We start from the raw sequence: 12,695 nt of genomic DNA, 5'->3' as shown, positions 1-12,695 counted from the left end.
TCGCAGTTTAACTTTTTGATGTTTGCCTCCTCCTCTCTCCCTCTGCTTGCATGCTGCTACGCCATGACCCAAACTCTGGGGTCATCCTACAGCCTGTCCGCCGTCTTGCCGCCTGTCAAAGCTCGGTTCAGCGCGCTTATTAGAGCCTTTCACCTCATCCTAACGCCAGCGATGCCATGCCAGCCGCTGCTACAGCTGCGCGAGTCTCATGCCGCCTGAGTAGTTTTGTAAGTTTCATTACATTACATGGACCCACCAGTGAATAGCGATCATTTTTGTGTTACTTTGTAGCGCAGTTGTTTCTTAGCTTGTTATACCTCTTCATCAGTCATTACACATTCATGGCATTATGATGCACCTATAGAATAGTGCGTGGGTGAGGCGACACATAATACGTTCCTAGAAAAACTCTGCTTTGAAAAGGATAAACATGCAATTTTGTGCTATTACCACACACTTAAAGGAAGGTGCAATCATACATATCATCGTTTCCCAAAATGTACGTGTTGTTGAATCTGTTGTTTGCATGTGAAAAAATGTATCTGACGTTTTCATTTATTTATTCATTTTTTTGCATTTTTTCACTTTTTGCACACTTCCTGTCGCTCCTATGGGAAACCTAAAGGCCACGTGAAATGTGGAATCAGCGCTTTCTTCCAAATGTAATGCTATAGTAACTATATTAGGTGATCATATGTATGCCCCAAAGTGTAGTCATTCACACTGTAGTGTGTGATTTAAAAAACCGTGCATGGTGGTTATTGTTGTGCTTGAATAAGAAGTAGAGCTGATTGATACTTTCCGTTCTCTTTGATGTCATATGTGAGATGTGCATTTAGAGTTGTCTTCTGGGCTATATTTACCAGAAACCTGTCTTTTTGCCGCTGAATAGAACAGGTGGCTTCTTTTCTTCGGCTTTTACCATCGGTTGGTACCACACAGCAAATGTGTGCTGCATGCTTATTAGGAAAGGACGCACGTATGTTGATTTAATCCATTGACCAGCACTTCTCTCTTCATAAATGTGAATGTAAAAATGCCAATTGATTTTGTTTATTTATTTTTCTCTTCAGTAGCCTGACTTATTTCCATATTACCCTTATTTTTGCAGTGTAATAACCACCTTATATACATTTTACATGAACAGCTGTTCTTCTATAGCCTCTTTTTTTTCATATACCTCATATTTGTAATGATTTTGTCGTCTTTTGTTCTTTTTCTCAGGCCAAAAGACTGGAGGCAAAAGAAAAGGAGCTGGCCACCCTGTCCAATTTCTACAAAGAGCAATTAGAAATAATGGAGAAAAAGGTAAAGGCCACTTTTCATCATCTAAACATGTAGATTTATCTATGTGAAGGAAAACTAGAGCTCATCGAAAGTATTTCTCCGTGGAAGTGTCCGTTAAATGCTTTATAATCACCGCGTTCCAAGCTGCTTATCAGCAAAGGACGGCCCACAAAACCTGTCCCCTTGCTGTGTGACATTAACTTACGTAAAGCAATCTGAATTTAAATGTTTTTTTTTAAATGGCTTCTTTCTTTGGAGAGTTTTTTTTTTTTTTTTCGTGAGCGAGGTGCTGTGATGTGAAATTTGTGACACATATAACAGCTGCCACTGAAAAGCCTGCAGGATGTCTTCACACATTAGAAATATCAAAACAAATCTTAAAGTGACATATTACTCACTCTCCTTGGAGATTAAACTCTTGTTGAAATACAAGACACTCTTCCCTATCTTGGAAATGTCAAACCCACATACCAGTGTCAGTATGTGAATGTAAATGAATTGAATGTTTCAGCACGCAGCTGAGAGTCACGACATGCTGTTGATGGACCAGCACTCAAGAGAGATTTCACAGGCAGCTTCCGCAGCCTATTGAAATGTGCTGTGCTTTTATCATCACGATGTCCTGTAACCAGCAACCATGTGGTTTTTTCGCAAAATAGAACAAAATGAAAGTGCCTTGTTGGGTGCTTTTAAGAAATTATGTCCCATGTCCCCTTAACCTGAGCGCTAATGCGTTGTCGATATTGTGCTCCCTGTAAGAGACATTGGCTTGAAAAAGCTTGCTTGTGTTGTACAAAGTTAACTTGGACAGATTTGTTAAAAGACTTTGTGAGCAGCGAGTCTGGCACTGGAGAGTAATTTGGAAGCAGAAAAGTGGCTCTCAGGGATGTGCAAAAGGCTGGAAGGACAAGAAGCATGAGAGTAAAACTACAGGATGAAGTAAAGAACAGAGGGGAAGTAACCAGATTGCGGAGGCCATAAGCAGAGGAGAGATGGCACAAATATTTTCTTTTCTTTTGTCCAGGATATGTTGAAGTGAACTTCTTTACACAGTAAAGAAATGAAAAGGTAACAGGTAGAGACACACACACTCACAGCCTTTTCCCCCCTCACCAATACTCTGCTTTCACCTCTTATACCCACAGCTCTCCCTCAAATATTCACTAGACACTCTTTGGGACTCGACTCCCTCTCCAGCCCTCCCCTCCGTCTCTCCCTCCCTGCGGCAGGGCCCATCAGGCAGACGGGGGACCTTATCTGGTCTCTGGCACTCGCCTCCTTTAGGCCTCTGAAAAACCTTTTACATAGCCAAGTTAAATGGAAGAGCCCAGCACGCCATGCAGCAAGCAGCACATACTGCAATGCTTGACGGAGGCGACTGATTGGCAGAAGAGTGCAGGATGCTCTATCTTTCTCTGCTTGCCGCCGCAGTCCCTTTTTCTATCTTTTCTCCCACCCCTCCCCTCGCTCGCTCGCAGCTGACCTGCATGTGGATGAGGGAGTCGGAGAGGGAGAGATAAAGAGGCTATATGGACTGTGCATTAAACAGACAGTCCGTCCTGAGCTGGCGTCCACCTTCCCCCTTCGTTTCCTTCCACTCCATTCATCCACACTTCCTTTTATGCCCCCCCCTCTCCATTTCCCTGCTATCTTTCCTCCTTTCCACTCTCTCATACCTGTTGCAAATTTCCAGCTGGGCTGAAATGAATGACCACTTAAATATTGAATATTGAGACTAAGACTGCTTATGTACACACATAAATGCAAACCGAAACGGTTGAAACATAAACTATGATTTAAATCGTGTCTCGAAGAAAGCTTTTCACAATTTCGCACTGACACGGTTTCTGTTTGCAGACAAAGGACATTGTTAATTGAATATTAGTCCGTGTTCTTATGCCATTGGGAATCTCATAGGCTGGAGCTTTTCCAAACGACTACATTGGTTTTTGTTGGGAAAGAGGCGCGTGCACAGAACAGACAGCCACGCACGTGCAATTTTTTATCCAGTCTTATTTGGATGTTTTGATGATCTGAGCCAAACATTTAAGTCAAAGGTAAGAGGAGGTAGATTAGAAGCTAAATCCACTGGTAATTGATGTGTGATCTTCCCTTGAATCAACATTTTGCTTTGGCTCACCAGCAGCCTCCTCTAATTGACCAATGACCCTGTATATAAGCGCGTGCGCGTGTGTGTTTGTGGTTGATTACCTGTGTGAAAACGCACACAAACTCTCTAATGTCCAGTTTGCCTAAGGGATGAATGGCGATAACCATGTTTGTCTAAAGTCTGTGGATGCTGTTTGAGTCCACTACTGACACACAAATGGGGAGACAGCCTCTGTGTGTGTGTGTGTGTGTGTGTGTGTGTGTGTGTGTGTGTGTGTGGGTGTGGTTAATGTGACAGGTTTCGGTGCACGTTGTCGTTTCAGAGTTGTCCAAGAGTCCCCAATCCGCTGCACAACTTTAAATTTCCACTCCCCTTCACACACACACGCACATTGTACATGTACGCACACATAGAGACTGCAACGCCCTTGTGAACATACCAGTACATCCTCTAATTCTCCTCTTTCCCAATCCTTTCCTCCCTCTTTCTCTCGCTCTCTCTCTCTCAATTATTTTTGGATGACTCCCTAATCTCTCCGCAGTGTACAGGTGGAGCATATCTGTCTTCCCGTGGTAACATACCCTGTGACTCTGTAAACAAGTCTTAGTTTAAAATTCACCCCTTTTAATCCCCTCTTTCCTTCTTTGTCAACTTCTCCTTCCAAAAAAAAAAAAAAAAAAATTTAATCCGCCTTCGTCCAAGCCTGCAGCGTGAAACAACCCCTCCCTTGAAATCCTGACATCAGCCCATCTGAGTCCACAGCTCCCCGGAGAGTGTGTTCAGACAAGAGTGCATGCGAGGATCCCTCTGAACACAACCCTTCACACACAAACAAAGATTTAGTCACACACCTGTATCTATGCGAGCTTATGCAGAAACACAGCACTCGTGCACCCACGGTAATCCCCTCAATGAGCCTTTCCAGCAACCCCAAAACCTCGTTCTCCCCATTGAGGGTTATCAACCCCTTTCTGTCTCTCCACATTGGGTTTTTGTCCCCACGGGTGGAAATGACTGCGAAGAGCTCAGAGTGTGTATGCCAGTGATAATGGCACCACTTCTCTCGAGTCGTGAGAGCTGAGCTGGGGCTGTTGCTTGGGGTCTGTTCTGTCAGCACACACAAAATAACATGTTGCAACACACGAACACAAAACAGCGTGACGGTCCCTGAAACGTGTCAGCTGGATAAGCTGTACCTACCGGTCCAAACACGGCCATCGCACTTCCCTTTTCCTCATTTTCCCCTTATTTCTTTTTTATTGGCATGACCGGAGATATAATAGCTGTATTAGTAATTTCTAGTGCCCTATTTCTCACATAACCGTCAAATAACCATTTTGTTAATCTTCTTGGATAAAAACAGAGAGACGTTTCACTCTTAATGTACCTTTGAATGAGTGCGCTGCGATGCTTTAGCTTGAAATATGAATTTCTTCTCATTTATCCTTCAAGCACACATGATTTACAAAGCGTTATTTTCTGTGAATGGCTGCATTATAAGTAATTACACTTTTGTTATTGCATTCCATTAAGTCGCAGGGGATCCGCGACTTCCGCGGTGCATGCCCTGGCCTGTTCATTTGTTTGGCTATTTTAGATCGGGAGCACTTTATTAACCACTCTCTGACCCCTCCTCAACCTTCATGTCTGTACTTTGGTAGTACACACCAATTGACCTTTCTCGCAGCCAGCATTTCACTGTAAGCGAAGCACAGGTGCAAGTGTACTGCAACACTTAATGGACCTGAGCCTTCATTAAGTCTCTGCCTGCTGTAACTACAAGTTCACTTTACCTTCATACCATCTACTCACTGCTTCCCCTGCTGCTGCTCTATGTCCTGCATAATCAGAGCCACCCATGGGTTTAAGCTCCTATGAAGTCATTTTTTTTTTTTTTTTTTTTATCTTTGCTCGAGCACTGGATGTCCCACAAGGCATCCTCAGACTTTCAAGTTTCAGCTCAGCTTTCCTCTGCTGAGTCTGCCCCCTGAGCCTTTGACCCCTGGCTAAAGGCTAAGCCACTATCATGTCGTTAACTTCTTTTCACATATTCCCAAGGAGCCAGCCAGTACGTAGCCAGCCAAGTTTAAGCTTCCCTCAAACAAGAACTGAGTCTTTAATGTCTGTGATTCCAGGGCTTGTTTTTTTAAAAGAAAAAAAATAATAATTAAAAAAACTGACAAATTAAGGTATTATAGGCAATGGTTAGTGCTTAGTAGCTCAATGAAACGTCTGAGCAGAGGTTCTGAGGTCTTTAGCTGTCTTTTGTACCAAAGGTACATGCTTTGATGAAGTATACTTATAATCTCTGGAGACCCACTTTCAAGGTGTGGTATTTAAGCCTAGCCCATACATTAGTTATGGGGAGACTTGGTGACAAGAAGAATCTAATCCCGATTCCTGCATTAATCCAATACAGCACAGTGAGAAGGCAAAACTTGCAGGGATAAAGACTATATTTGGCATTTCCACATTCGAATTACTGTCACAAAACCCAAACCTGAACACACACACACACACACACACACACACACAAAAAACATTATAGATTAAAACTGAACTGTGGTTGGAAGTATTCTTTTATGTCCCAATGAGCTTCGTCAACGGATTCTATCCACATTTTTATCAAGTTTTAGTTTTTGATTCCTCTTGTGTGGTCTTGGAAATTGTCTCACAGAGTTCTATGTACCGTTATACTCCATAATATGTTTGAACTCACATTGGGCAGTTCAAGATATAAAGATAAATATTGATGCATCTTTTCTTTTGGCCATGCAAACTTTTTCCTTGTCAAAACCACATTACCCGCATTTACAAGTAACACGATGGATACTTGAGTCAGTGCTCTATTCAAGTGCACTCCTCCATCCTATCCTCATGACTTCAATTTTCTGTCTTTTCTTTAAAGAACCAAAGAAAGAAAATGATAGAGGGGCAAATTGTTACATTGTAGTGAATAACCGGAGATAGGATTAAGGAAAAATTGGTATGACATTACTTGAGTCTTCTCCAACACCAGACATTCGGATCAGGAATAGCATGTCTGCAGATCAGTTTGAAATAATGAGATATGAAAATGACTTGGGGGCACCAGAGGAGTAGAGGGCTAAGAATTGTGGGGGAGGTTTGTGTTTGATCCCATCTCTTCTCTTCTCAGTCACTTCAATTATCTTCCTCTCCTATCACTCCATCTATTGGGAATATGGAGAATAATTAAGTAAAAGCTTGAACGCTGCGTTTATTGGTTTAAAATGGTGATTACTGCGCGGTGAATGTTTATGAGAGGGTGGCGAGGGAGATTCGGTTTGTGTTTGGGGTATTCTAGACAAACTGCATTTCATCGGTTTCAATGCAAAGCCTGAAAGATGGCCATCGTTCTCACAGAGTTAATCATTTTAAATGGCCTTTTTTTTTCTTTTTTTTAAACCGTGACTAGATATCTGCATCTCTTACACACTTTAAATTCACTACATCACCCTGTGAGTAGCTCAAATCACGATGCTAAGTAGTTAACACTGATTATTCCTGTGCTGTATATGTTCGTGCCCTCTAGGCACAAGCTGCATCTGAGTTGTAATTGCTATTTAAATGCCAGTGTTTCTTGCATGAAATAAAACATTATGGAGTACCAACAGGCCATCAATGTTCAGATTTGTAAGCAGGCTGTAAAATTCAAAGGTCACTAATTTAACCAATATGATTTCCCATGTGCTTTGTGCATTTTGCTTATCGTTGCTGGCTTATTACAGCTTGAATTAAGTAAAAAAAAAAAAAAAATGTTTGGAAATATGTTAATTTTACATAAATGTGAGCGTTGTTAAAGTATAATTCCTGGAACTAGATTTGAGCACATTGACATACAGTAGTTTGTATTTTCTTTAACCCTTTGAAATGATGTGAAATGAAAGTTGGATCATATTAAGTCATGTAAACATGTCATCAGAAGTGGCCTAGTTGAACATCCTGTTTATACTCGTGATATAAAGTGACGTAAACTCCCCTTCAAAATGTTTGCAGTGCAAAGTTGGTCTGGAACCACTCTGTTGGGAAAGACTTTTGCCCCTTTTTTACGATCTGCAGTGACAATTAAATCCTTAGGACGTCATGGAGCTGAATTTGTTTCTAACAAAATGGCTCTAATTGGTTGTAGAACTATCCAATTGCATACAGAGCATTTGTTTTTCTCTGTATCCTTTGAAACATGCTCCATAATGAAATCCAAATGTCGTATGACTGCACCAGGCTGTACAATTCCTTGAATTGATTCCTGATGATGATTTCTTTCCTTGATTTCTCTCGCTGTGTCTTTATTTTCAGAACTTGGACATCTACAATCAGACGGCTGAACAGTACCACAAAGCAGCTACCAAAGCTGAGGCTCACGTCCGGTAAGTACTAGGAATTAGCTTTATAATATCTCCGTGAAAAGAACCATTGGATGCCCTCGTCAAGTTGTTGCTTCCTTGCTGCCTAATTTCTTCCAAATGTGAGTCTGTCACGACCAAGACGAGTGCTTCTGTTACTCATCTGTTAGCTGAGGTTTCGATCGGTGTCAATCTATGAGCTAACCCTACTGGGTTAAATATAAACGTTAGGCAGACATTGTATTCCATTTTAGAGAGAAATTCTCAACTCGGTGGATCACAGAGAGAAACCAGCTCACAATTTGGCAGAAAGCAGATGTGGTCTGACACAGGAGTGTGAAGGCTATCTGCGACGTTAGTAACACCACACATCCTGACAAGTTAAACAGTTTTGCACACATGTTGACTGGGTGATAATTATTTATTATCACATTTCCTTTCCTGTATAATTGTATTGTGACAAATTCTCAAATTATTATGTCAGGATTCACAATTTTCCTCTCTAGATAAATTGTATGTTAAATCTTTTTGAAAAGTGTCACAGCATGGGACTCAAAATATTTAAGCGTATTCATGTTTTTTCAAAAAGCAGGATTCAGGTTTTCTGCATCACAGTGTAACAAAATGAGTCAACATTTTGAGTTATCTGACAAAACTTCTTCATAAGGTGCATATTCCAAAACAATGCCAAGATGATTCTACAATAATTGTTGAGGATTATACTTTTGTCTCCAAAACCTTAGTATAGAAAAGTATATTTAAGTCACCCTTATACCAATTTACCATCTGAAGTTATTAAGATGTAAGTTAGAAGGTAGTTATTCCATCTAAGAGATAAAATAATCCAGCTCTTTTTCATTTCTCTGTCTCTCTGTCATGCTTTACCATTCTGTAGAAAATATATTCAACCCCTTGGACTAGACACACACAGGGTTGATTACCACCGTTCTTGTCAGGGAAGTGTTACAAAGCCGTTTCTGAGGCTCTGTTCCCCGCCTGCTCCTACTGTGACATTGTAAAAGCAGTGGTGCATCGCTGGGAAAGTAAAAAATCTTGACCTGTTGTCAGATTTATCGAGCACTGATTTCCCCCACTTCCATTTTTGTTGGCTTTGCCAGTTTAGTCTCATCTTTATCCCCCATTCTCTCAGTCGGAAAACTATTCATTTTCCTTTTGTTTTGTTTTTTTATTATCCATACTCGTTGTCTTGCGGTTCACCATGCTGAGCTACCACAGTGGTACATCTGCTAAACTCAGCTCAAATTTTAAACTCTAGTTACAATTAAACATTGCCAAGTATTTGTCTTCTGATGCCAGCAGTATTCAAGTCTCGGAAAATGAAGAATGTAAGTGATCATACAATTAAAAACGTGTGGTATGTCTTATAAAGATAGATATTAAGCATGTCATTTGGGAACTTTCCATGGGATGCTAAAAGTATATGTGGCTTAAATCATTAATAGGTTGTTTGGTTGGTTTGTTGGGCTTTAGCAACATCTCAATAAAGAATATGTCATGCAGTGGAAAAATATTAAACATAGCATCCATAGAATTAAGTGTGTGACTTATTCCTGTGGTAGTATAGCGTTGTACCTCCTACTGCAGTGCATTTCATAGAACGGGTCGGCGCTTATTCCTTTTGCCAGCTTTGTATTGTGCGATGGGCGGCGACCCCATAGACGACACTGCCATCTTCATGCAACTGGCCTATTGAATTCAACAGTGCACAATCATAGTAAAAAATTTGTCCAAACTATTACGATAGCAATGTTTTGCTTTTGTCCGTAGCTGCACGGAAGAGGTCAGGAGATCAGTTCACCACAAGTTTGACGAAGGAAGGCATTTTCCCCTCTCTATCTGTGCCACGCTCACAGGCACACTTTGTATTCAGGCAGCCATGTGCTCGTCATGTTTTGTCAGCGTTTGGGCAGTGTTTCATTGTGCTGTGGTCACGCTGTCATTTCACACTACACTGACCACCCAGTAATTATTCTATTTACCCTCTGCTAAAGAGAGGGGGAGAATTCAGAACAACCGAACATGCTATGTAGCTACAATATGCCTTTCTTCTGTCATTGTATCGACTCTCTTAATCTCTGTATTATTGTCTCCATCTTATTTTTCCAGATTCTAAAAGATTCTGCCCGTCTGACTTTTCTACTTGGTTTCTGCATTTTTATTTCTCTCACCTTCTTTTTTTTTCAACTGCTCTCCTCTTCTGTCTTATTCATCTCACACCTTCCTGGGTAGTTTTGTTCCTGGACATGGATCTGGACTGCTGTTTATAGATTTAAATGGCATGCAAATGTTAGACAACTAATAATAAGTGGAGCAAGAGGCCCTTTAGATTTGTTTCCATATAAAATAGAATAAAGAAATAAGGATATATTAAATAGATTATAGATTAAATAATTAGAAAAAATATTAAATTGTGACTATCATAGTGCAGCTACAATGAGGGAATAGTGGTATTATTTTAAAAGCCCTAAAAGAAATGGACAGAACTCTCATTGGTGGATCAGAAGTCATGAGGTACTCTGCTTGGAGTGATCAAGGTGTAGATTTTCACCATGAGAAAGCCTGAAGGGAGAATTTGTGAACGAGTATGTGATATAGGTTATTTTCCCAGACAGTGGGACTACACTTTGGTAAAAAAAATACAACCATGGTTAGCTGGTAGAAATACTGATCAGGAATGTTAATCCAGATTAATCTGGGGCCCCATTATAACATTTTTTTTGTTGTTGTTGTTGTTATTTCCAGTTGTTTATTAGCAGAGTTTCTAGTCCCATTTTAGCCATTTCCTAGGTGAAATTTCAGGACTGTCCCCAAATAGTTTGAGTGCATACGTTTAAGATAAAAGCTACCTCTCACACTTGAGGTGAGTACTTTGTTGAAAGCAGGGAAACAAGATGGAAGCCCTCTGGGATATTGCCTCTTTTCCTGCACTGGACATGCCACACTCTAAAACATTATCCTCGTGTGGAGACATGAGTGGTAAAATGTTATCTAGTGTAATTTTCTACTTGCCTTGCCCAACTACATGAGGTATTTAGAGAAGTTCATCCATTAACCTTGCCTTGGGGTATCTGACAACCCATATTCCCCAAAAATACCTCACTGAAGAGACCCACGACTTTACAGCTGAGCTTACCTTAAGATCTAAAAATCCATTAATCCTCTTAAAAAACCTTGTTACCCACAAAGTGTTAGCAAAATCAGAGCCAATGTGAAGCTCAGGTTGAAGCCTGTTTGAGGATTCACCATAAAGTAACTGATGACAGTTGTTTCCTTGGGGTTTGTTTTATCTGCTCTATCGTGTATGTGTGTCTACTGTGGGAAGCATGTCCAATTAGTGAAGGAGACAGGTAGCTTACTGTAAGGATCTCTGGGCCCTCCAAAGTAGCAGACTGCCGGTGATTACTAGAGACAGGACCTGGTTGCAATGTGGACCAACAAAGATTTACCATTAAGACTGAAGGGCTGCAGTCACTTACACACCATGCCCCTTTGACTGCCTCTAAAGAGTACAAGAAGAAACACACGCACCCTCCATTGAACCTGCCAGATTTACTGAACTGTTCAGGTAGTTAAGTCAGGGTTTAGACAAGCATGTCCTATCAGCACGCATCATTCCAATCACAAGTTTACTAGTTATAATATTTATCAAGTCGTTGCCTTAAAGTTTGCAAGGCATCATGTCCTAATCAGGGCTCAGCCCAGGTGACTTCTAATTATAGCCCTTTCACATCGAAAATACCGTGTTGATACAGGATTTTCGGACCCGTGTCAGCGGTCAGCAGTCCCGAGTCTGATCTCCCGTGACTGTTTTTTCCTCCCTCTCATACATCATCGCGTCAACAACATCATCATTACACATTTAAGTGCACTGAATCTCCTCTTCTCCACGGATGCAGAGCAGCTCCCAAATCTCTCGGTCTTACCAGTGAAAATGTGCCATATCGCTATACAAGCTGTGTATAAACAGTCGCACATGCGCAGTTCACATTAGGATTCCCTGGTGCAATTTCCCGAACATGACGTAGGGTAATTCACCTATGCGCTTCTATTAACTATCATGTAATAAGACATTTGATTTGTCTGATTGAAACAAAAATCACTGCCCTTCGGAGGTCGGTCTCTTATGGGGGTAGACCAAAACTTTGCACTGTTTATGAGCTGCTCGCAGCCCTGGACCTTCTGCAATGACACAGACTGACTGCCGTCAAGCAACAAAGTCAGAATGTGACAGGTCGACCCAGGTTTCTCGTGTGATGTGAAAGGGACTTCATTCTACCTTTGTAAACAATTTCATCACCAGCCAACTGTGAGTGAATTTTTAAGATGATGTTAATGATGATGGACTTCAGGAGATGCAGTACTCCTTCTACTCTTCTTTACTTCAAAGGAGATGTAAACAAGATGTCACAGGATTACTAATACCTGGCAGTTTGCCTGGATGGCAAACTGGATTGGACAAGAATCTTCATATCTCTCTATAAGAAGAGTTAGAATTGTATCTCTTTCCTGCAGAGTGTTTCCTCCATCCATGTATGTGCTGCAGATATTTTAAGATTCTGTGGTGACCGGTGCCATTTTTCATGTGGTGGTCTGTTGGGACAAAATCCTGACTGTGGACGACGTCAAAAGACTCAGCAAACTTGTCGAGAAGGTCATTTGTACAAGGGTCAAGTTTGTTGGAATGTGTTGTCAAAACTCCTCTCCTTCTCGCATCGGACAGCATCTCTCACACTCTACAAAATGTTTCGGTTAGCCTGAGGAACTGATGATAAAAAAAGACTACCAATGGAAGGTGATAGTAACCCGATATCACTCCCAACTCAAGTGAATTGTCCAACCGGAAGTTTTCTTGATTGAAAAGTTATCAGTGTTGAGATGTCGCGCACACAAACACACATGCGCTGCTTATCTTG

The 12,695-nt window shown here is 41.1% G+C and overlaps 1 protein-coding gene across 2 annotated transcripts in view; it reads left to right on the top strand.

Annotated features, from left to right (window-relative positions):
* The window catches only part of LOC125007015 (MICOS complex subunit mic25a-like), a 58,263-nt gene that overhangs the window by 23,714 nt on the left and 21,854 nt on the right, over positions 1-12,695 (top strand). For both annotated transcript variants that reach the window (XM_047583567.1, XM_047583569.1), the window contains 2 exons: positions 1,225-1,308; positions 7,715-7,785. In XM_047583567.1, the coding sequence (XP_047439523.1) occupies positions 1,225-1,308; positions 7,715-7,785 (155 nt within the window). The remainder of the gene's footprint in view (positions 1-1,224; positions 1,309-7,714; positions 7,786-12,695) is intronic.

The sequence above is a fragment of the Mugil cephalus genome, chromosome 4 (assembly GCF_022458985.1).
Source record: "Mugil cephalus isolate CIBA_MC_2020 chromosome 4, CIBA_Mcephalus_1.1, whole genome shotgun sequence".
Classification (NCBI taxonomy): domain Eukaryota; kingdom Metazoa; phylum Chordata; class Actinopteri; order Mugiliformes; family Mugilidae; genus Mugil; species Mugil cephalus.
Note: the sequence above shows the minus strand (reverse complement) of the source record. Positions and strands in the feature narration are given on the sequence as shown.